The 21,209-nt window shown below is 51.5% G+C and overlaps 1 protein-coding gene and 1 long non-coding RNA gene across 6 annotated transcripts in view; one reads left to right on the forward strand and one right to left on the reverse strand.

The window, feature by feature from the left end:
- LOC106504875 lies at nt 361-8,826 on the reverse strand. Of its 3 annotated transcripts, none has more exons than XR_002335639.1 (3): nt 7,521-8,826; nt 5,512-5,580; nt 361-1,944 (listed from the first exon to the last, which is right to left on the reverse strand). It is a non-coding gene; the product is annotated as an uncharacterized LOC106504875 (long non-coding RNA). The 3 variants fall into 3 exon arrangements; XR_001298795.2 differs by lacking the exon at nt 361-1,944 and adding an exon at nt 2,488-2,697; XR_001298794.2 differs by lacking the exon at nt 361-1,944 and adding an exon at nt 2,488-3,662.
- ZBTB16 (zinc finger and BTB domain containing 16) overlaps nt 8,891-21,209 on the forward strand; it is a 199,719-nt gene continuing 187,400 nt past the window's right edge. Inside the window, exons 1-2 of one of the 3 annotated variants that reach the window (XM_021062868.1) lie at nt 8,891-9,214; nt 12,494-13,838. In XM_021062868.1, the coding sequence (XP_020918527.1) occupies nt 12,571-13,838 (1,268 nt within the window). In that variant the 5' untranslated portion in view covers nt 8,891-9,214; nt 12,494-12,570. Of the gene's footprint in view, nt 9,215-9,234; nt 9,482-10,706; nt 10,831-12,493; nt 13,839-21,209 lie in introns of those variants that run through there. The other 2 variants (XM_021062869.1, XM_021062870.1) reach the window with 2 other exon arrangements.

Genomic DNA, 21,209 nt, shown 5'->3' on the forward strand with positions numbered 1-21,209 from the left:
AAATCTAATTGTCAAGAGGACCTGGGGTCAGCCCCTTGTCCCAGGCCAGAATGCCAGCTCAGGTACTGTGGCCCTGCTGCTCTGACAAATGAAACTGGGTGTATTAATTAAGGTAAGGCTAGCTACTACAATAAACAAGCTCTAAAACGTATAAGAGCTAAAAACTAGGGTTGTCAGATTTAGTGAAAACAAAGACATCAATTTAAATTTGAATTTCAAATAATTTTTCATGTAATTATGTTCTGTGCAATATTTGAGATATACTAAAAATTATTTTTTTCTTTTTTTTTTTTTTTTTTTTTTTCTTTGTCTGAAATTCAGATTTAACTGAGTGTCTTGCAGTTTATTTACCAAGCCTCCTCAGGATATCAAATGTTTATTTCTTGTTTCTATAAAGTCCACAATGGAAGCTCTCAGTAGACAGGTAGCGGCCCTCCAGGTTGTGATGCAGGGATCCAGGCTCCTGCCATGTTAGTTCTGCTGACGTCCCCATCACTCAGCTTTCAAGGTATCTCTATGCTCATGGTGTCAGGTCACCAAGGGGAAGGGCATGGATAAATCCACCTGGGAGTGTTTACGGGCTGGCCCTGGGCACAATGGTCTTCTGCTCACAATCCATTCATTGGCGAGAATGCAATCACATGGCCTGTATCCAGCAGCAGGGAAAGCTAAAAAATGTAATGCATCATGTGCTTGGGAAGACGTTTGGAGAACAGCTAGCCAGTCTCTGCCACACTGGGTCATGGCAGAACTAACCTGTCAGTCCTTGTGCCCAATGCATTTCTTATGTGCAAGTCCAGGATTAAGCTGGCAGTCCTCTACCCACTGATGTCCTTAGCAGCAGATCAGATGCTTCCTCTCAGCCCTGGACTGGTTAACTAAGAGCCATTTGGGATTGGGAATACAAGGCCACTCTGGGAGTAAGGAGTGAACTCATATCAATCCATTTCAATTCAATGCAATGTAATCAATCAATTCATCAACAAACACCCAGCATGCGGGTTTCTGGGCTAGGGATTGAATCCGCCCCACAGCTGTAACCAGAGCCACAACAGTGGCAATGTGGGATCCTTAACTCACTGGGCCACCAGAAAACTCCAAATAAATATTTACTGATGCTTTTAGGATAGAGAGAAACGCTTGGTTCTAGGGCTCTGCGGAAGATATAAATTGATATAACCTGAAATAGAACCCAGTCATACCCTCAAAGAGCTGCATGCCACTAAAGGATCCTCAAAGCTTATCTGTATCTCTTAGATTTTTTCAAAGGCTGAGGAAAACCCCATGGGTACAAAGAAATCTGCCCTGAATGTTAAGCTACAGAATAGTCCCTGCTCGCTCAGATTCCGAAAGTCCCATGGGTCTATGTCCATGCCTGCCTGCATGTATCCATTTGTTCGATTAGTTCATTCATGAACGTTTATTGAGATCTGCTCTTCTTGACAGTGTGTAGGCCCTGAGGGCTGGGAGTTGAGGATTTTAAGTTGAATAAGACTGAGACCAAGCCTTCTAGAAACTCACAATGCAAGGGGTGGTCAGAAGACACGGAACTCAGTCAGATACAAGGCCATGGCGGGCAACACCATGATGAGTTTTAAACAGTGCCAGCCTGGGGAGGAAGGAGACATTCATTATGATGGGAGGGTGGCGTGGAGAAGATTACCTCAAGGGTCCAACAGGGAGGAGTTCCTGTCATGGCACAGTGGAAACGAATCCGACCAGTATCCATGAGGACGCGGGTTCGATCCTTGGCCTCGCTCAGTGGGTCAGGGATCCAGTGTTGCCGTGAGCTGTGGTGTAGGTCGCAGACATGGCTCGGATCCCATGTGGCTGTGGCTGTGGCGTAGGTCGGTGGCTGTGGCTGTGGCGTAGTTCGGCAGCTGTAGCTCGGATTCAACCCCTAGCCTGGGAACCTCCATATGCCACAGGTGCAGCCCTAACAAGCTAAAAAAAAAAAAAAAAAAAAAAGAAATCCATCAGTGAACTTCCCAAAGAAACAAAGGAAGCAGGGTGGGAGGCCGAGCCCAAGGGTCTGGCTCAGCGCCTCAACAGCCTATGCCCACAGGGCATCCCCTAGTCTCTCACCCCCTGGCCCTAATGGGGAAAAGGCAGCGAGCTTTGCTCAAGGAAGAACACCAAGGCGGTCTCTCATTTTATCTTCAAAATTCATACGGATTTTGAATTCTATGCCACAGGATCCCAACGTTTGTTTTGCTTTAATGATTTTAACATAACTGGCTTCAACTACCTGTCATGGAGTAAAATCATTTCATCTTGTGGCTTGAGTACCCAATCCGAGCCCTTGTGTTTGAAGAAGCCCATCTCCAGATATTCAGCTTCTAAGAACCTACGGCTGGGAGTTCAGTTTTGGCTTATTTTATCCCTTCTCTTTTCTCCTTGTCCGGATAAAGGGATCATTCATTCAGCTTCGAGGACGCTGAGACCCTTTGTGAAAGCGCAACACAATACCCGTGGACGAAGCCTGGATTCGGTGAACACACGCGTTTACACACCCTTCTGTCAGGTCAGGTGAGAAACATACAGAATAATGCAACGGGGACGTGAGTTTTATTTCTGGACCAAGGTGCTTCTGGTGACACCTTCAAGGAGCATGACCTCCTGGTGCGCGTCCTTCCAGGTTGCGCATGAAACCATAGCTCTCCTGCGGTAACAGCTGCCGTGGATTCAAATCTGCAACTTAACACCTCAGCAGTTAAACCCTTGGCATTTAACCAGCTTAAGAAAATGTTACATACTTCCCCGCTTCCTGGCCTCCCCACAGAGAAACACCAACATGTGAAACAGAAAAACAAAAAAAAAATACCCCCAAACCCCACACACTCCTCTGTTTCTGATGAGGACTTGGGGGTTACTTTTCAGCAGGGTGCTGGGGATTTCGCTGTGGGACTCCCATGAATGGGAGTCACACGGTTTCACTGCACCCACTTGCTAAGTACCTCTCGACAGCTACAAAATTTTCCTTTTGAAATTGAGGCGGTCTTTCTCAGAACAAATGACATTTCAAGAAAATACCCAAACCACTCAGTCTTGGCCTGGGGCCTGTGTGTTTGTGCTTGTGTGTGTCTGAAAGGGAGAAAATGCCTTTCTCTTCGGTGCAGACGGCCCTTTCAAAGACAACAACATTAAAACATGACGCCTGATAGCTGACAGCCATGGTTGCTATGTCTCGCCCCCAAAGCTTTGTTAGGATCCCCATAAAACCTGGCACATGGTATGTGACACCCAGTGAAACACTGTGCTTCTCCATAATACCCTGAGCCCTGCTGCCCGTCATTAAGGGACCTCTCTTATTAAGCATCTCTTTTTTAAATGGCTGCCATCATCTGGTCCCAGTGTACATTAAATCCCATTATAATTATAAACACACTTCCCCATAACATCCGTTGTGGATTTCATGCACACGGTCTACCCCCTCAGGGCATCTTTGCACTAATAACAACTCAGATTTGCTATTTGAATCGACAACATTAGGTCCCAACACCATTTGCAATATGCCGGAGAGACAGAAAGAGAAGAAAAAGCTTTCTCTTCCTTCATCACGAAGACCTGGGGGTCATGGTGACCCAAGGCCTCTGGAGCGAAAAGAAATAACACCTCCTCTTCTGCTTTTGCCGTACAGAGGAGAAGGGCATATTTCGTCCCTGGAAGAGAAGCCAAGGTGTAACCATTACTAATCAGGTCTCCATGGGGGGATAAAGATGGCAATTACTAATCAAGAAGCCATCTTCTTATCTGGTGTTCTGGGCTTCAATTAACCAGAACCCACACGTCACCTGATTAGGTGCCCCTCTGTTTTTTGGTGGAGGCATGTAAGGAAGTGACATGAAAGAATTAAATTAAATTAAAAAAAAAAAAAAAAGACAAACTAGGAGTTCCCTGGCGGCTCAGGAGGTTGGGGATCTGATGTTGTCATTGCTGTGGCTCTGCCTACTGTTGTGGCTTGGGTTTGATTCCTGGCCAGGGAACTTCTATATGCCTTGGGCATGGCCAAAAACAAAACAAAACAAAACAAAACAAAAAACCAACCAAGCCAAAGAAAACTATTAACATATGCACTGAGGGCAAATTTGACTCTGCTTAGTTTTTTTTTGTTTTTGTTTTTGTTTTTTTGCTTTTTAGGGCCACACCCAAGGCATACAGAGGTTCCCAAGCTAGGGGTCTAATCAGAGCTGTAGCTGCCGGCCTACACCACAGCCACAGCAATGCTGGATCCAAGCAACATCTTCGACCTATACCACAGCTCACGGCAACATCAGATCCTTAATCCACTGAGCAAGGCCAGGGGTTGAACCTGCAACCTCATGGTTCCTAGTTGGATTCGTTTCTGCTGCGCCACGATGGGAACTCCGTCTCTGCTTAGTTTTTGGCATCATCTGCATCTGTCTAGGAGATATCTCAACAATGACCTTGAAGCAGATCCTTTCCTTCAGAAAAGGACACAATAGGCCTTCTGTGTCTTCCCCCCAAGAGTCCCCAGTGGGGGGAAGAGCTGAGAGTAGTGTGACAGCCTGGGCATCCTCCAGTAGCCACGGGCACTTCTCACTTGTGGAAGAGACCTCTTTGTTCCATTCAGGGGCTTTACTACCAGGATCCCTTCTTGAAAATTTCATTCTCCATTCATCGCAAGGTTCTGGGGACATAAGAAGTAGCATCTTCTCCCCCGAAGATAGGAGTCCTTGATATATTTTTCATGATGAGAAAGTTTATCTTTAAAATATAAAACTCAAAAATAAAAAAAAAAAAAGATGGAGTTCCCGTCGTGGCGCAGTGGTTAACGAATCCGACTAGGAACCATGAGGTTACGGGTTCGGTCCCTGCCCTTGCTCAGTGGGTTAATGATCCGGCGTTGCCGTGAGCTGTGGTGTAGGTCGCAGACGCGGCTCGGATCCCTTGTTGCTGTGGCTCTGGCGTAGGCCGGTGGCTACAGCTCCGATTCGACCCCTAGCCTGGGAACCTCCATATGCTGCGGAAGCGGCCCAAAGAAATAGCAAAAAGACAAAAAACAAAAAACAAAAAACTCTTGGAGTTCCTGTTGTGGCTCAGCGGTAGTGAACCCGACTAGTATCCATGAGGATGCGGGTTCGATCCCTGGCCTTGCTCGGTGGATTAAAGATCCAATATTGCCATGAGCTGCGGTGTAGGTCACAGACACAGCTCAGATCCCACATTGCTGTGACTGTGGAGTAGGCCAGCGGCTGCAGCTCTGATTTGACCCCTAGCCTGGGACCTTCTCATATGCCTTGGGTTTGGTCCTAAAAAGACAAAAAAAAAAAAAAAAAAAAATTCTTTTCCAATTAAAGAGCTGGGACAAAATGATTTGGAATATTTTATGAACTCTGAGGCAGAATACCCCGAACAGAACAATAACCTTCTTCCCAGGCCCCTGTGTAATTGAAGTTTTATTGTAATTCAAAACTCCCTCCTCAACTTTTGCCCGAGATGGCAAAGAGGGGGAAGAATGCAGAGATCCAGGCCTCTAAGTCTACTTACCTAGTGGCCTGACTCAGTGGAGGGCTGCTGGGTCCTTAGCTTGGCTGGCTGCTGCGGAGACCTTGGCTTCTGTGGAGTAAGACGAGAAGGGAAATTAAAAGCCTTTATTTTCTTTTTTCCATCTCACTAGAGGCTGTTTAATCTAGAAGTTAAGATCATGAGCTTTGCGATCGGGAGGGTCCGATTTAAAATCTCAGCTCTATTTAATAGCTCTACAGTCTTGGGTAAGGCACTGAATCTCTCTGAGCTCCATGTTTCCCACCCAAAGAAATGGAGGAAAGAGGGAGTTCCTCTGTGGCTCAGTGGGTTAAGGATCTGGTGTTGTCACTGCTGTGGCTGGGGTCACTGCTGTGGCTTGGATTTGATCCCTGGCCTGGGAACTTCCACATGCCATGGGTGTGGCCAAAAAGGAAAAAGAAAGAAATGGGGGAAAATTAGGAATGCCTTTATTATGAGAGTTGTTATGAGGATTACATAAAACAATATGGGTGATGTGTCAAGATTCATAGTCAGCACTCAGAGTGAGGCATTATTCCCACTGCCTCCTTCCTGTAAGATCACTTAGCCCTGGCACGCCTCCTCTTCCACACACGGAGCTCTGAAGGCTTGTGACCAGTGTGCTCGGGGGTGGGGGCCAGCACCTGAGTAAAGGAGAGGGGGAATGAGAGATTTAGCAGTGGAATCCCACCCAAATCATCTATCCTCTGCCTGTAGCATGACCTCCCCGTAAGGCTGAAGTCTCTCCAATGTTTTTCGGATCTGTCAAAACTGTTGTCCCAGCTTACTTCTCATACCATACCCTTTAAGGAAAGAAGGGAAAACAAAAGAAAACACCTACTACAAATACATGAACGAGAGAGGGGGGGGGGAGGGAGAGAGAGAGAGAGAGAAGGAGAGAAGAGGGAGGAGAAAGGGAGGGACACGGAGTTTTCTGTTGTAATTTTCCATCCTGCTTGTTTTTAGGTGCTGCCATATGAAATGTCTGAACTGGGGATTCTCATCAGCCTTCCGGAGACCCAAGGACAGAGCTCTGGCTATAAATGGTGCCAGTTTTGGTGGGGGAGCTGCTGCCGCTTTATCTGGGCCCAGTAAACCTTATCAAACTGCTGTGCAGCCAGCCTTCAGCGCTAAGTGGAAATGCTCGGAGCCCAACGCTGGCACTCAGCCCACAGCCTTGCCTGCCTTCCTCCTTTTTTTGTTACCTTCTCCACCTCTTAAATTCGGGCATTAATCTCTCTTTAACACTTACTAACAAGGGCTGGGCTATTTAATGGGCCGAGTTTATGAAGCAAGGGAGATTTTCACATAGCTTGAATATGGCATGGAGGTGGAGGGGCATGAAGGGATTGCTCTTCCTCTCCCATTGTTTCCAGAGAGTCGCTCTTTCTCTGATTTGAGGATTAATAGGAGATTAGATCAGGGGTTAATTGCACACTTCTCCTACTACTGCCCTCGGGAGGGGCTGGTAGGTGGATGTGGACAGAGAGGCAGCAACCTTTAGCAGGTACCATCTAGGCAGAAGCTCAACAGTTTAATGATTCTTTCTGCTCTTTCCCTGGGGAGGTGTTAGGCCCATTTTCTTACTTCCCTCCTCTCTTGCCCTCCTTGCAGAGCAGTTCATTCCCTCTTTTTAAAAATTGAAGTGTAGTTGATTTACAATATTGTGCTAGTTTTCAAGGGTACAGCAGAGTGATCCATTTACACACACACACACACACACACATTTTTAGATTCTTTTCCATCATAGGTTATTACAAGGTATTGAATATAGTTCTCTGTGCTATACAGTAAATCCTTGTTGTTCATCAAACCACTTCTTTCTTAACTTTCTTCAAATCCCTTTCCTCTTACAGACTGCAAAGACCTTAGCTAGGAAAGCAGTCATATCCTAGATGGCTCTTTATTGTTAATCAAACAGAACACCCAGGGACCTGGCTTTCCCAGGCATCTGTTGGATGTTGCTGTATTCACTGCTCTCACAGGATAACTGACTCCCTTCCTTTACTCACCGTGTGCTTCTCCCTCAGCTTTGCTTCTCTCCTCTGACTCCTGCAGGTCTGAGCACTTTTCTTGTGAACAGAGAGGGCTGCTGGCTGGGATGGAATTGCCTATCCTTGGGACTACCCCATTAGCAGCTCTTGAACCCAGATCAGTTCTGATGTAAACCTCCCCCAAGGGGCCTTATGGGGCCAGAGCAGATTTTTGCTTCTATTGGCTTCTGCCACCCTTCCTGACTCTTTAATTCCTGGGGCCCGACTCTCCGTTAGGGACAGTGTCTGAGATGTGCCTGGGGATGTGATAAAGGCACTGAACGTGGGGACCCAGTGACTGAAGCCCCTCGTTGCTAAGGCTGAATGACCTCCAGGGCTGACTCTCCGGAGACCCAGGGAGGGCGCTCTCCGCCATCACCCTCACCCCAACGCTCCTGGACGTTAGCCCACTGCGCCTCTCGAGCCCTATCTTCAACAAGCTCTAGGGAAAAGGGCGGAGAAGGGGACTCTGCGCATCCGGAGATTTCTTCTGGTGGCTCTACCCGGGGGCTACCGACCTCAACCCCATCCTCTAAAGTGGAGGAGCCAGATGAGAGGAACCACTTGCGGTTCTGAATCGTCTTCGGGCTTTTACTCGCCCCCTGAAGACTTTGCCCTGAAGGGGGTGCAGTTCTCAGGAAATGTTTTCAACTAGGTTCCCTGGAGGGCAAAGGCTAGGGGATGGCCAAGACTGGGAGGGAGAAAAGTTTCTCTCAGACCTCGACCTTGGCCTCCAGGGGTCGCGACAGCCAAAATGGGGCACCGCCCCTCGACGATAGAGCCCGCGGACCCTCTAGCATCTGGTTTACCCGGGCCGCGAACTCTGCGCCTGGAGGCTACTGGCAGTCTGGGTGCTCAGAAGACCCGGAGGCACAAAAGGCCTGGGCTTAGGCCGGTAAAGCGCCCTTCAAAAACCGATGTCGAGGTACAGGCAGTGCCACCCCGAGTACGTTTAGAAAAAGTGCAAGGCGAGATGACACGCACTGAATAGGGGCAAATACTGGAGCCAGGGACAAAACTCCAAGCTTGGAGCAGCTGGGGAAAACAAAACCTGTGTCCAGTGGAAATTAAAAACCTGGGGGGGTGGTTGCTCCTCGCCCCTCACCTCCATTGCCCACTCTAAGGCTTCCGAGTCCCTGACCCTCCTCTCCGCCAGCTCCGTTCCTCTCCGCTTGGCCAGTGAGCGGCGGCCGCCGGCGCCCCAGCAGCAGCTAGATGTCAGGCAAAGCCCGGAGCGCGGCGCGCAGGGAAGGGAAGGGAGGGGAGGAAAGGGGTGGGGCGGGGAGCGCGCGCGGGCTTGGCCAGTGCGGGGGGTGGGCGGGCTGAGTCCGGGGACAGCGCGGGAGGGGGGAGGGAAGGGGGGCAGCTGTGGGCAGGGAGCCGGGCTCGGCCGCCAGCACTAAAGATGGAGAGGCGCCGGGGCCTCGCAGGGGAGGGGGCTCGGCGTTGACGTGGGACGCGGCGGAGGCGCCGCAGCCGGTGGTGATTTGCTAACCTCGCAGTAGAGAGGAGTTGAGGGCGATGAGAGCGGGTACTGCGAACTGCCGGGCGATGCCGCCGCTGCCGCCTTGATACCGAGAGCAACAGTTCCCCAGCAACACCCCCCTCCCCGACACAGGCACACCCCCCGAGGAGGCACGCACACCCACCCCACGGCGCCCGGCTCGGCAGCGGTGAGTGGGGGCCCGGGGAGGGGCGCACCGCCCAGCTGTAGCCTTGCGCCGGGGCGCCCCGGGGCTGGAGAGGTCTGGGGGGGCGCGCTCGCTTCGGCCACTCGGCCGTTGGGCTTCTGCCTTGTTTTATTCTGCTTGTTCCCTTCCTGCTGCTGCGGCCGTCGCCACCGGCGGTTGGGGGTCGGCTAGAAGCGGGAGCCTCGGCTGTCAGCTTGGGCGCAGCTGCGTCCCCAACCCTTCCGCTCCAGGGCACGGTCGGGGCGAGAGGTGGGGGGCAGAGCGGTCTGCGGGGGCTGAGGGCACGAGCAGAGGGTTGGGGATCGGGAGGCTTTGTACCACCAGGGGCCAGCGGAGGAGCCGGGAGCCTGTGGGTGCTCATATGTATGCCGACCGGTGCGCGGGCGCGAGATAGGGCTGTGGTTTATTTGTGTGTTTATTCGCCGGCCGGCTGGGAAGCTAGAATCGGAGGATCCGAGGAGTAGATCTAGGGCGAAGGGAAGCAGAACTGGGACTCAGTTGGGTTTTGTTTCTCTTTGCAAAACGTGGTGGGCTCTTTTTTCCTGACTAGAGTTGACCAGCCCCCCCGCCCCAGGTTTTTTTTTGGGGGGGGAGGGGCACCGTGGCCGTGCGCTCTGGAGGGTCTCCAGCGCTCCGGGCCCTTCTCGGCTCTCGGCGGGACCCGCCGTGGCGCCGGAGCTCGCAGTTGCGCTCCCGGCCGCGCTCGGTGGGTGCTCGGCTTTGCACCTGATGCGTTCGGGATGCTTTTCTCACCCCGGCAAGCTTGCGGCTCGCTTGCAGAGCCACTGGAACTCCCGCACGCGCTCGAAATGCGCACGATCTCGCCGGCCCGCGGACCCGCTGGAACGCACAGACGCGCTCGGCAGAGACTCGCTCGCCAAGCTCCCCGGGACGCTCGCAATGTGCTTGGGCCCGGCGCGCCGGCTGCTGGGCGCCACCAGCCCGAAGCCCGGGACCTTGCTCATTGCTCCCGGGGGTCACGGCCCTGGGGCGGAGAGGGAGAGCCCGCAGACCCCTTTTCGTCTTTCCTCCCCCAACTCGCTGTCGGGCTTTTGTGCTTCTCCTTCGCCGCGGGGCGGGTCAGCCTCCTCGCAGCTCTCGCCCAGGCGTCCGGCCCGCCCGGAGTCTCGCCTTTCGTCCGGGTCTCTTTCGCTTTCCCTCTTGCTAGCCCGACTGCCTTTCTCTTTGCCGTCTGGCTCCCTCGGAAAAGTTGCTTCTCCAAGTTTGCTGAAGTCTTCAAGTCTCCGTGGGGGTGGCTGAAAGCTAGGGGTGTATGAGAGCGCGATCGATCCCCGGAGCTCGAGAGGGTTAGCGCCGGCTTTCCCTCGCGCCGCAGGGCTGGGCGCTGCAACCAGCGCCAGCCGGATCGCGGGCGCCAAGCCGCGGGTGGCGGGGACCGCTGACCGAGGCACCCTGATTTCCCTCAGGATCCAAGGAGCTTGCGTCGGGGAAGGAATTCGGGTTAGCCCAGCTTCCGTTCTTTGGATTGACCCCTCCTAGTTCTCTGAAATCCCGAAGTCTGGAAAGCGCATGGTGGCAAGGCGCCCATGAATGGCCGTTTCCCCCCCACCAGCCGCTGCTTCAGTTCTCACCCCAGGGTGAGGAGCTAAAGTGTCTTGATTAGTCGTCTTGTTAACCCTTTCTGCATAAGACTTGTGGCTATAGAGTGAGTAGGGCGCCTTTTGGGAGCGAAGGCCAGCAGCGTTCCAAGAGAGAGGGAGAGCCCTTGCTCCGCTTTGCTCCCAGGTCATTTCACTGCAGTATTGACCACAGCACAGCAGAGGCTGGGAGGGACCTGGGCCTGCGAGGTCTTTCTGACACTCTTTAGACACGTTTGGGAGTCCCACAGCCCTGTTACTGATCCCAGGCGGTTCTTTGGGAGACGCCTTTGTCTCCAGCCCTGTCTTCCCTTCGTATTCATCAAAACTCACACCATAGATACTGTTGTCAGTATCACTTCTTGCACCTCCAAGCCATGTCCAGCATCAGTAACTGCTCTGGGTCATAGGCCTTAGCCACTCCTGGGAGCCTGTGGGACACACTTGGAATTCACCTTCCCAGCATGTGCACTTCTGGGTTTAGGGGTGCTTATTTCTTAGGATCTCTCTATAGGTCCTTCATGACCTAGCTTACATTATACAGGTCCCCCTGACCAGTGGGCACTGGTGGGCAGCAGATAAGTACGACATATTATGTAAGTGCACACATGTGTTAACTCTCTCTTCCTCTCTGGCTGGTACGTGCACACACGTGCACACACACAGTCCAGGTTTTGGATTACATTTCGATTATGAGCACTTTGAGGAACCTATGGGCGGCAGTCAGCCAAGCTAGAATGTGGCTTATGTGAGTGTCTTCCTCTCAGTGTCTAAGGAGGGAGTCAGGCATGGGTTCATCAGTCCTTTGCAGCCTTGAGGAGAGCAGGAGGACAGAGGCATTGGCTGGAGAAGTCGATTTCTGTGCACCTCAACTCTAGGCTGCTAGCCCCAGCTAGATTTCTGTGCACCTCAACTCTAGGCTGCTAGTCCCAGCTAGCCTGGGCTTTGCTCCTGGGTCTACCACGGTGAGACAGGATTTAGAAAAACTTTGTTTTGAAGATAAGGTTTGCTGCACCAGGGGTTTGAGAATGACCTTGCCTAGAGGAAGGGGTTAAATTCTTCTTCTTATTTGTTTTCCTTTGGCCACACTCATGGCATGTGGAAGTTCCTGGGCCAGAGATCGAATCTGAGCAGCGGCGACCTGCACTGCAGCAACGTCAGATGCTTAACCCACCGTACTAGGCCAGGGATCACACCCGTGCCTTGGTAGTGACCCAAGCTGCTGCAGAGATAACGCCAGATCCTTAATCTACTCTGCCCCGTCATGAACTCTTCAATTCTTACCAATTTAAATTAAGTGCTGGGCACCTTCTCTTAATGAATGTTGGCTTTGCACAGGAGCCCCTGACTCTCAGACTTACAGAAAGCCCAAGATTCCATAAGACGCCGCTGTAATTCTCATTTACTTCATTTACTGTCATAGAGCAGTGAACTAGGCCTGTGCTGTGCAGAACCTTCTCTTTACTCTCATCATTCCTGGGCCTGGGAAGGCAGACATGTAGACTTTCTAGGAAGGCCCTTCTCCTCCTTGGAAATCTCTGAGATTCCCTTGCCGAGGGTTTGGGGTGGGTGCTGTTGTTTGAATTCTTAGTTTCAGGTACACTAACTAATCTACCTTTTGTTCTTGCGTCTCTTTTGCCTCTTTTCCCCTTCTCCCGTCTAGCCCAGGAAATCTACCCTGCCCCACCACGCAGAGCCAGGAAGGAAAGAGAGCCTCATGCCTAAGCCTCGGGGAGCACCATGGATCTGACAAAGATGGGCATGATCCAGCTGCAGAACCCCAGCCACCCCACGGGGCTCCTGTGCAAGGCCAACCAGATGCGGCTGGCCGGGACGCTGTGCGATGTGGTCATCATGGTGGACAGCCAGGAGTTCCATGCCCACCGGACCGTGCTGGCCTGCACCAGCAAGATGTTTGAGATCCTCTTCCACCGCAACAGCCAGCACTATACTCTGGACTTCCTCTCTCCAAAGACCTTCCAGCAGATTCTGGAGTATGCATACACGGCCACGCTGCAAGCCAAGGCGGAAGACCTGGATGACCTGCTGTATGCGGCTGAGATCCTGGAGATTGAGTACCTGGAGGAGCAGTGCCTGAAGATCCTGGAGACCATCCAAGCCTCAGACGACAATGACACGGAGGCCACCATGGCGGATGGCGGGGCCGAGGAAGAAGAGGACCGCAAGGCTCGGTATCTCAAGAACATCTTCATCTCGAAACATTCCAGCGAGGAGAGTGGGTATGCCAGTGTGGCTGCCCAGAGCCTCCCTGGGCCCATGGTGGACCAGAGCCCTTCTGTCTCCACCTCGTTTGGTCTTTCAGCCATGAGTCCCACCAAGGCGGCGGTGGACAGTTTGATGACCATAGGGCAGTCTCTCCTGCAGGGGGCTCTTCAGCCTCCTGCCGGGCCTGAGGAGCCGACTCTGGCGGGGGGAGGTCGGCACCCTGCGGTGGCCGAGGTGAAGCCGGAGATGATGCAGGTGGATGAGGTGCCCAGCCAGGACAGCCCTGGGGCAGCGGAGTCTAGCATCTCGGCTGGGATGGGGGACAAGGTTGAGGAAAGGGGGAAGGAGGGGCCCGGAACCCCAACTCGGAGCAGCGTCATCACCAGCGCTCGGGAGCTACACTATGGACGCGAGGAGAGTGCTGAGCAGCTGCCCCCTCCCACCGAGGCTGGCCAGGGCCCCCCAGGCCGACCAGAGCCCCCCGCGCCCCCAGCCGAGAAGCACCTGGGCATCTACTCCGTGTTGCCCAACCACAAGGCCGATGCCGTGTTGAGCATGCCGTCCTCGGTGACCTCGGGCCTCCACGTGCAGCCCACCCTGGCTGTCTCCATGGACTTTAGCACCTACGGGGGTCTGCTGCCCCAGGGCTTCATCCAGAGGGAGCTATTCAGCAAGCTGGGGGAGCTGGCCGTGGGCATGAAGTCGGAGAGTCGCAGCGTCGGGGAGCAGTGCAGCGTGTGCGGGGTGGAGCTTCCTGACAACGAGGCAGTGGAGCAGCACAGGTAGGCCCCCCTCAACCCCCGACACCCGGGCCCTGAACTTCCAGCCTTGACCTCTACCTTCATGCCCAGCTGTTCCCAAGTCCCAGGGCCTGGCTCCCCTGTTCTCCTTGCTATTTGTGTAAAACCACCTGGGGCGGGGGGCACACTTTTCAGGTGTGGCGAGGGTAGGGGAGTCTTTCCTAAACATCGGGGAACTCAAGGGCGCAGTTTCTTACGAGGCTCTTTCCTCTTTTTTTTTTTTTTTTTTTTTTTTGCCTTTGGGCTCCCTTTTGCTTTTTCTGCTGTTGCGTCTGTGCTCCTTTGCCCGGAGTGACGGAGAAGTGGGGTGAGGAGGATGGTCCCATGGCCTGGATCTGGCCACGTGGCCGGATGTCAGGTACCTGGTTTCCGCCAAGGCAGCCTGTCTGCACCCCTGGAGGATGGGAGGGGCTGGGTGCTGTGTAGACCACGAGAACAGGTTCTGAACGTCATTCCTGGTGAACATTTATCACCGGAATGTTGCTTCCTCTCCCTTCTCATTCTCTGTCCCTGTAAACACATTTAGAGGGAGTTGATTTAAATTCACGGGGGAAGAACGGGTGTGAGAGACATTGGTCTTGCAGCCTGCAGCCTTATTCTTAGCCCACCCCTGCTCACGTTGAATTAAACACCACTTCGGGCCAGCCTTGGCTTCCCTCTGGCTTCTGTTTCTATATCTCTGGGAAATAACCATTCACTGAGCTTTTATGACCTGCCTGGTGCAAGTGCTTTCCGAGGAGTCCGGTTTTTGTTGTGGCAGTTTTCGAGGTAGATAATATCCGTTGCTGTAGGAAGGTCCCAAGATCTTTTCCCAGGACCCCATAGATGTAAGAGGCAGAGGTGGATTCAAATTCAGGTCTTAACCTTCTTGCACTTTGCTGCCTCTTGGCACCCTTCAGTTCCAGAGAGGCTTGTGTGTACAGAATGGAGGGCTTTGAACATTGCAAGTCAGAAGTGGAGTAAACACGGAGGGACTCAGTAGTGAGTGAGGTGTTTGCCTGCATCGGTGGTACTGATATGCCCATCACATTACCCTCCAGTCCTTTGGGTCACGTAAATGATGTCAGGAAGTCCAGTTCCTCTTCTCAGCTGGGATAGCTTTTCCCTGCACACCCTTTTGCCTGCTGTTTTGCTGATCCTGCGTGGATTCTTCACTTTTGCTCCTCTCCCCGCACTGCCGACCCCACCCCAGTTTCTACTGCTCATTTGGGTACAAGACAGGATGTCAGGGAGAGGGGGTGGGGACACAGAGGTGGAGGCCTCTGGAGGTCATCTGGTTACCCCCAGCTGAGCCCAAACCTCTGGAACCTGCTCCAACACGGCTTAATCGGGGGCTCTTAGATTTGCCTTGTGGAAAGTGCCACTAAGCTAAACGTAGCTGACGTTTTTCCGGTGGGGTGCAAAAAATAACTGCCACTAAGCTGTGTCTTCATGATGTTTCAGCTGCTCAGAAATTTACCAAAGTTGTGTTTGTTTTTGCTCAAACTTTCCTAAAGAGGAAACCCATTCCTCAGATTTGACCAGATAGATTTACTTTCTCCGGATGCGAATTATTTCGGTTATGTGCTATGAGAAATGGGGTAGGATGGAAAGTAATTTTTTAAATTGAGATATAATGGACGTATAACATTATATCAGTTTCAGGGGTACAATGTAACGGGGGCTCGGTGTGTCTGTGTTTTACGAAATGATCCCTACGCTCATTCTAGGTAGTTAATGACAGCCATCACCATATATAACTACACATTTTTTTCCTTGATCGCTTTTAAGATCTGCTCTCTTAGCAGCTTACAAATATACGGTGTAGTATTGTTAGCAGTAGTCATCATATTGTACATTATATCCTCAGGACTTTTGTTTGTTTGGTAACTGGAAATGTGTGCCTTTTGACTCCTTTCACCCATTTTCCCCAGCCTCCATTCCCTGGAAACGAATTTCTTTTGTTCTGGCTCTTGTTGGGTCCTATTTGCTCCTCTTTACCTGGGAGAGCTGTAGAAGGTACCACTCTCCCAGGAGTTCCAGTTTCCCAGTCTGTGGGATGCTTGTTCCTCTGGGGAGAGGTGGAGGCCTGGCTGTGTTCTACCCCCAGAGCAAGGGTGGCAGCTCTGTCTTAGTGTGAGAACTTGGGAAAGTTATGTAACCCCTTTCTTCCTCCCTCCCCCCTTCCCTCTCCCTCTCCCTCTCTCTTTCTTTCTTTCTTTTGGCTGTGCCTGGGGCTGGGGATCAAACCCGTGTCAGAGCTGTAACCAGAGCCATACCACAATGACCGTGCTGGTCCCCCAACCTGCTGAGCCAAGAGTGAACTCCTTATGTAACCTTTTGAGCCTTGTTTTTACCTTCTTCGAAAAGGAGCTAGTCTGCAGGGATGTTGTACTAATGAAGTAACATCCAGAAATCCCTGGAGCTGTGACTTAGTAACTGGGAGGATGAAGGACTGGCCCTCAGTCTCCCATCTCGTGTGGGTCTCATGTCTTCCTCACCCCATCGGCTCTGCGTTCTAGGGTGTCACGTCCACAGCACTGCCATCGATGAGTTGAGTTGGCTGTGAGGCCGTGCAGAGAATGTCCCTGTCCTTGGGAGCTTGTGATGGGGAGGCGCTGGTCCTGGCGTACTCGGCATCACGCTGTGGGCTGCTGACATGGAGAATGTGCTTTTGACTGAGGGTGGAAAGCAGGCTGCGGCAGCCCAAGAAGCTGGAGCCTGGGGCTGTGCCCTGGATGGAAAGCGGTGGGGTCTGAGGACATCTATGACCGAGGGAATGTTCCTTCATGCGCTCTGTCCTGGTTCTGATTGGCAGCCCCTTGGCTCCTGATCAGATGCAAACCTCCAGAATTAAGATGCTCTCCCCCCTAGTTGCTGCCATTCTCTGTTCCTCCCCCTATATCACAACTCCGAGCACAGCACAGACAGAAAGGCAAGACACAACAGAGTGGGAGATTTTGATGTTGGGAGGCTGCAGAATTGCTGTTAATGTAACAGGGATGAACATGATGAAATAACAGGCCACAGGATTTATTTTTATTTTGTTACTAAGCCAGTAGGCTAGAGCACTGATACAGGTTAAGTACCTGCTAGTTATTGTTGTTGCCTTTCTTCTTGGGGACAGCGGGGGTGGGGGTGTGGCATGGAGAGGGAGAAAGGGAAGAGCACTGCATCTCTGGGATGGGATGCAGGAAGGAGGATATGTCAGGAAGCCCATCAGTAGTTTTCCTCATGACCTGCTCCCAAGCTGGTGGCGGGGGGAGGCTGTTGGTGTGACAGTTTGAATGAAACTTTGTGAAGTTGTGGTCCCTGCTGTGCATGGTGAGATGTAAAAGCCGTGTAAGGTAGCCATGCATTGATGGAAAGACCACACAAAGATGCTACTTGGCGAAATTAAACAACACTTGCCTGCCTAAAGTATCCAGAAGCAACTCAGCACAATCAGAACACCTGATAGATCTCAGGTAGATGCAGGGGCCAACTCTGGACCCCCAAAGCTTCCCAGTGGGCCCACATTGCAGGGGATCATGTCTGTTTCATCAGAGTTCCTTCAGAAGGATTGCACGCTCCCTTCCTAGGCCTAGTCTCTCTTCTTTCTCTTTCTGTCCCTGAAAGATGGAACCTGTTCTGCGTGTAGCCTTGTCTGGGTCTGATCTAGGAACCAGCACCACTAGGCCAGGTGCACGCTCTCCTTCTCAGGGTTATGTACTTAGACGTGATAAGATGATGGGGATAGTGTGGTTACTTAAGTGTCAACACAGCCCTCATAGTCCTCAGTCTCCACAGGCTTGTATAGCCTGGTCTTTTTCTTTTTGGCTACACTTGCAGCATGCAGAAGTTCCCATGCCAGGGATCAAACCCATGCCACAGCCAGAGGAGTGACCTAAGCCACTGTGGTGATAACCTCTGGATTCCCTAACCCGCTGTGCCACCAAGGGAACTCTTAGCCTAGTCTTACTATGTTTCTGAATTTAGCTGCAGCATCAGAGTCGGGTCTGGTTTCCCAGGAGCCTCTGGATCTTCTACAGACGAGCCCGGGGACCAGCTCTGGTGTGTGTCCTGCCTACACGCAGTAGGAACTCTTGCCTGATTCGTGAAGGGATGTCAGGAGCCACAGAGCTGGTCCAAGCCCACTCCCTGTACTCAGGTGTGCAGACCTACTCAGTGGTTTCCGGGGCCAGCTGTAGGGTGCATGGACCATGTCGTGGAGACGTCAGGGTTCTGCCTGGCCCTTTGTCTTGACCCCTTTCGGGTGGCCAGCTGCTCGGTTTTCGGTGGTTGGCCTTGTAGAGGGCCAAGAGCCATTGACCTCAGTTTAGGGGAATTTAGAAGTTGTCCTGAACTCTTGATCCCCTTTCATCCTTCTGCCAGCTTCAGGCACCTCTGAGGTCAAACCGAATTCTGTTTGGACACGAGTGTGCTGGGGCGTAAGGATAGCAACGGTGATAATATTAATAATGTCTTTTCTTGGTTGTCCCACTTTTTCCTTTGCAAAGCGCCTTCATGACTTGCTCTTGCTTAACTCACAGCCTCCCCTCAGGGGGTGTGGGTCCCTCATTCCATATCTGGGATGGTGAAATCTGAGAAGCTCTGAAAGCTAAAAGGGTTTGTGTAAGTTGGCCGCAAACTCGTTTAGTAGCAAAACCTGATCTGAACTGATGCGAGGCTATATTTATCCTGCCGATTTTGAATATTCATATGTTTTGCTGCCAAAATATTAATGTGTTTGATTACAGAGTGCTTCCCTAGACGACTCTGGGACTGGCAAACACTCTAGGCCCCATAGCACCTTTCTAAAATCTGAACAGTTGGGATTTCTGAAGCACCCAAGGGTTTGGAGTAAAGGATTGTTGGCCATTATCGGCCCTAACATACAGGTGGGGACCGTGAACTTTGGGTAAGTGACATGCCCAAGGTCACATAGCTATAAATGGTTAGGGCCAGGAGCTCAGCTCACTCTCAGATTCACAGTCCCGGGTGCTCCTCCACAGGCCATATAAGCACATGGGCATTGCCGTTCTGGGTCAGATCCATCTGACCTAGTCTTAAGGTGCCAACACCATCCCTAAGATACCACCCTTGGAGGCTACGGGTCTCTTCCTTGACGTCAATCCTAAAGGTCAGGTGGAGCCCAGATCTCTTAGGAGCTATTTATGGCTGCTCTGTCATTCACAGATTTGCCTAAATCCTTTCTGAAACCGTTCCTGTTTCCAGGAAGTATCCTTTTGGGGGTGATGAATGACCTAAGTTTATAAGCTCCTGGGCTCCTGGAGAGCTCGTCTTTTGGAGCCGTCGATTGTTGGTTGTGAAGAGCGGAGGATGGCAGCGGGCTCTGGGGGGTTGAGGCCCGCTGTTTGGGAGGCTGGGTCTCCGTACTCGGCTTGACTTTGCTCACTCGCTTGCTTTCTTCTTTTTCTCCCTCTGTCACTCTCATTGGTCTCTTTTTCATCTTGAGCTTATCGTCTTCATTTCTAAAACTAGCCAGTTGGATGAGCTATTTCTGAATTGGTGAACTCTTTCAAAAGTTTGCCGCTTCTGCACTTACTTATAGCCTCATGAAGTCCTTTTGGTTAATTGAATTTTGCTCTGTTTTGGAATCTGGTTTGGGAGTCAGCCAGCTAAAACAGGGTCAGTTTGATTTGATTCTGTCTACTTGGACTTCGTTGCTTTTTTTTTTTTTTTAGTACTTTAACCTGCTTAGGGTTACTGAGTCATCTGGGATCTAGGCTGAACTCTTGGAAATTTGAAGATGAGTTCTTTAGTTTTCTTTCTAGCAGAAGTAAGTTGCCTGCTCTCTCATCTTGGTGAGAAGTCCCATTTTAATTTGCTGTCGCTATTGGATGGAGTTGCTAATTGCTGGAAGGAGAGGGCAAGAACGCTTTCATTCAGCAACACTTTTTTTCCTTCTGCTTGTTCTGGGACAACTCTGAATCTTTCAAATTGTGATGATCCTACAAGTTAAAATCGAAACTCCGTTCACAACTCTGATTTGTTGCTAATTTGGGGAAAAACATTTCCAATTATTTTAAGTTTTAAAAATGAATGACTTGAAAACAAGTCCAGCTGAAAGCCCGTGTGTGAGACATGAGTCTTGCTAAATGAATACAGGCCTGCCTCACTTCGCCCATTGGAGGGTTCTGGAATTTTCCACAAGAACAAAAGCTTTTCTTGGTCAAGTTCTGTTCTGGTGGTGGTAGGCGAAAGCTCTGACTCAGTGGCATTGACTTTGGTGGAAAGGAAAACTTACCATGGCACCCCCACTCCCTCACCTTCGACCCCATGTGTTTCACGTAGTAAATAGACATTTTGAGCAAGTCAGACTCTCTGGGTCAGAATCCCAACCTGACCACTTACCAGCTGTGTGGCTCTGGTTACATTACTTAACATTACCTGACATTACTCTTGGGGACATTACCTTATTGCGCCTGTTTGCTCATTTGTGAAATGGGAATAATAACAGTACTTACTTACTGGGTTGTTACAGGGATTAATCAGTAAATACTGAGCACTGGCTAGGAAGTAGGTGACCCAAAGTAAATGTTTGCTGTTGTATTTTTGCTGCCATTGTTGTAAAGCTGGCAGTGCAGGGTAAAAATTATGTTCGTGTTGGTCCAGGTCCTGCTTTCCCCCAAAGGTATTGTTTATACGGCACCTAAATAAGAGCTGCCACCTCTGGCGTCCTGTATTTGGAGCTGATACACAGTGACCACCGAAATTTCCCCCTCAATCTGATCTCTTCTAGCGCGGTGGCCAGGGTACTCTTTGTCCCATTGACCTGAAGCCTGATGAGTCATCCCAGTCCTCGTTTAAATTTAGCCGGGCAGCGCTCCACTGGCATCGTTTCCAAATGCCGAGGCAGCTCACCACTGCCCTGTCCCCTTGCCTGTGCATGTGGTCAGGCCAGCAAATCACTGCAGTGGCGGCAGAGCCTAGGAGCACAAACACCTCCTTTCCGAGAAGCCTGGGCTTGTGGACGGAGCATGTTTCAGAGCCCCTTCCCATTCCTTCTCCGCCGTGCAGGATGCTTCTAAGGGTGGATTCAGCAAACAGCGCTTTGAGGGCTTGACACGCCTCAGGTTCTGTGCCAAGTGTGTTTGTATCTTCCCAACCCCTCTAGCCGCCCTGTAGGGTAGATATTTGTTTCCCGTTCCCTGATGGGCAGAGGGGAACCCGAGAGGCTAATGGACCTGTCCCTGGTGAGCCGGTGAAGGGTGGCACCAGAATTTGTGCTTAGGTCTTCTGGCTCCACGTTCATGCTTCTTTCCATAACGTCCTGCTTGGATCTTCAGCCCCTAATGGAGTCGGAAGGGAAGGGGGAGTTACAGGAAGGACCAGCTCCGTGTTCCCTGTGGCCGGTGACCAGGAGGCTCA

The sequence above is a fragment of the Sus scrofa genome, chromosome 9, assembly GCF_000003025.6.
Source record: "Sus scrofa isolate TJ Tabasco breed Duroc chromosome 9, Sscrofa11.1, whole genome shotgun sequence".
NCBI classification, from domain to species: Eukaryota; Metazoa; Chordata; class Mammalia; order Artiodactyla; family Suidae; genus Sus; species Sus scrofa.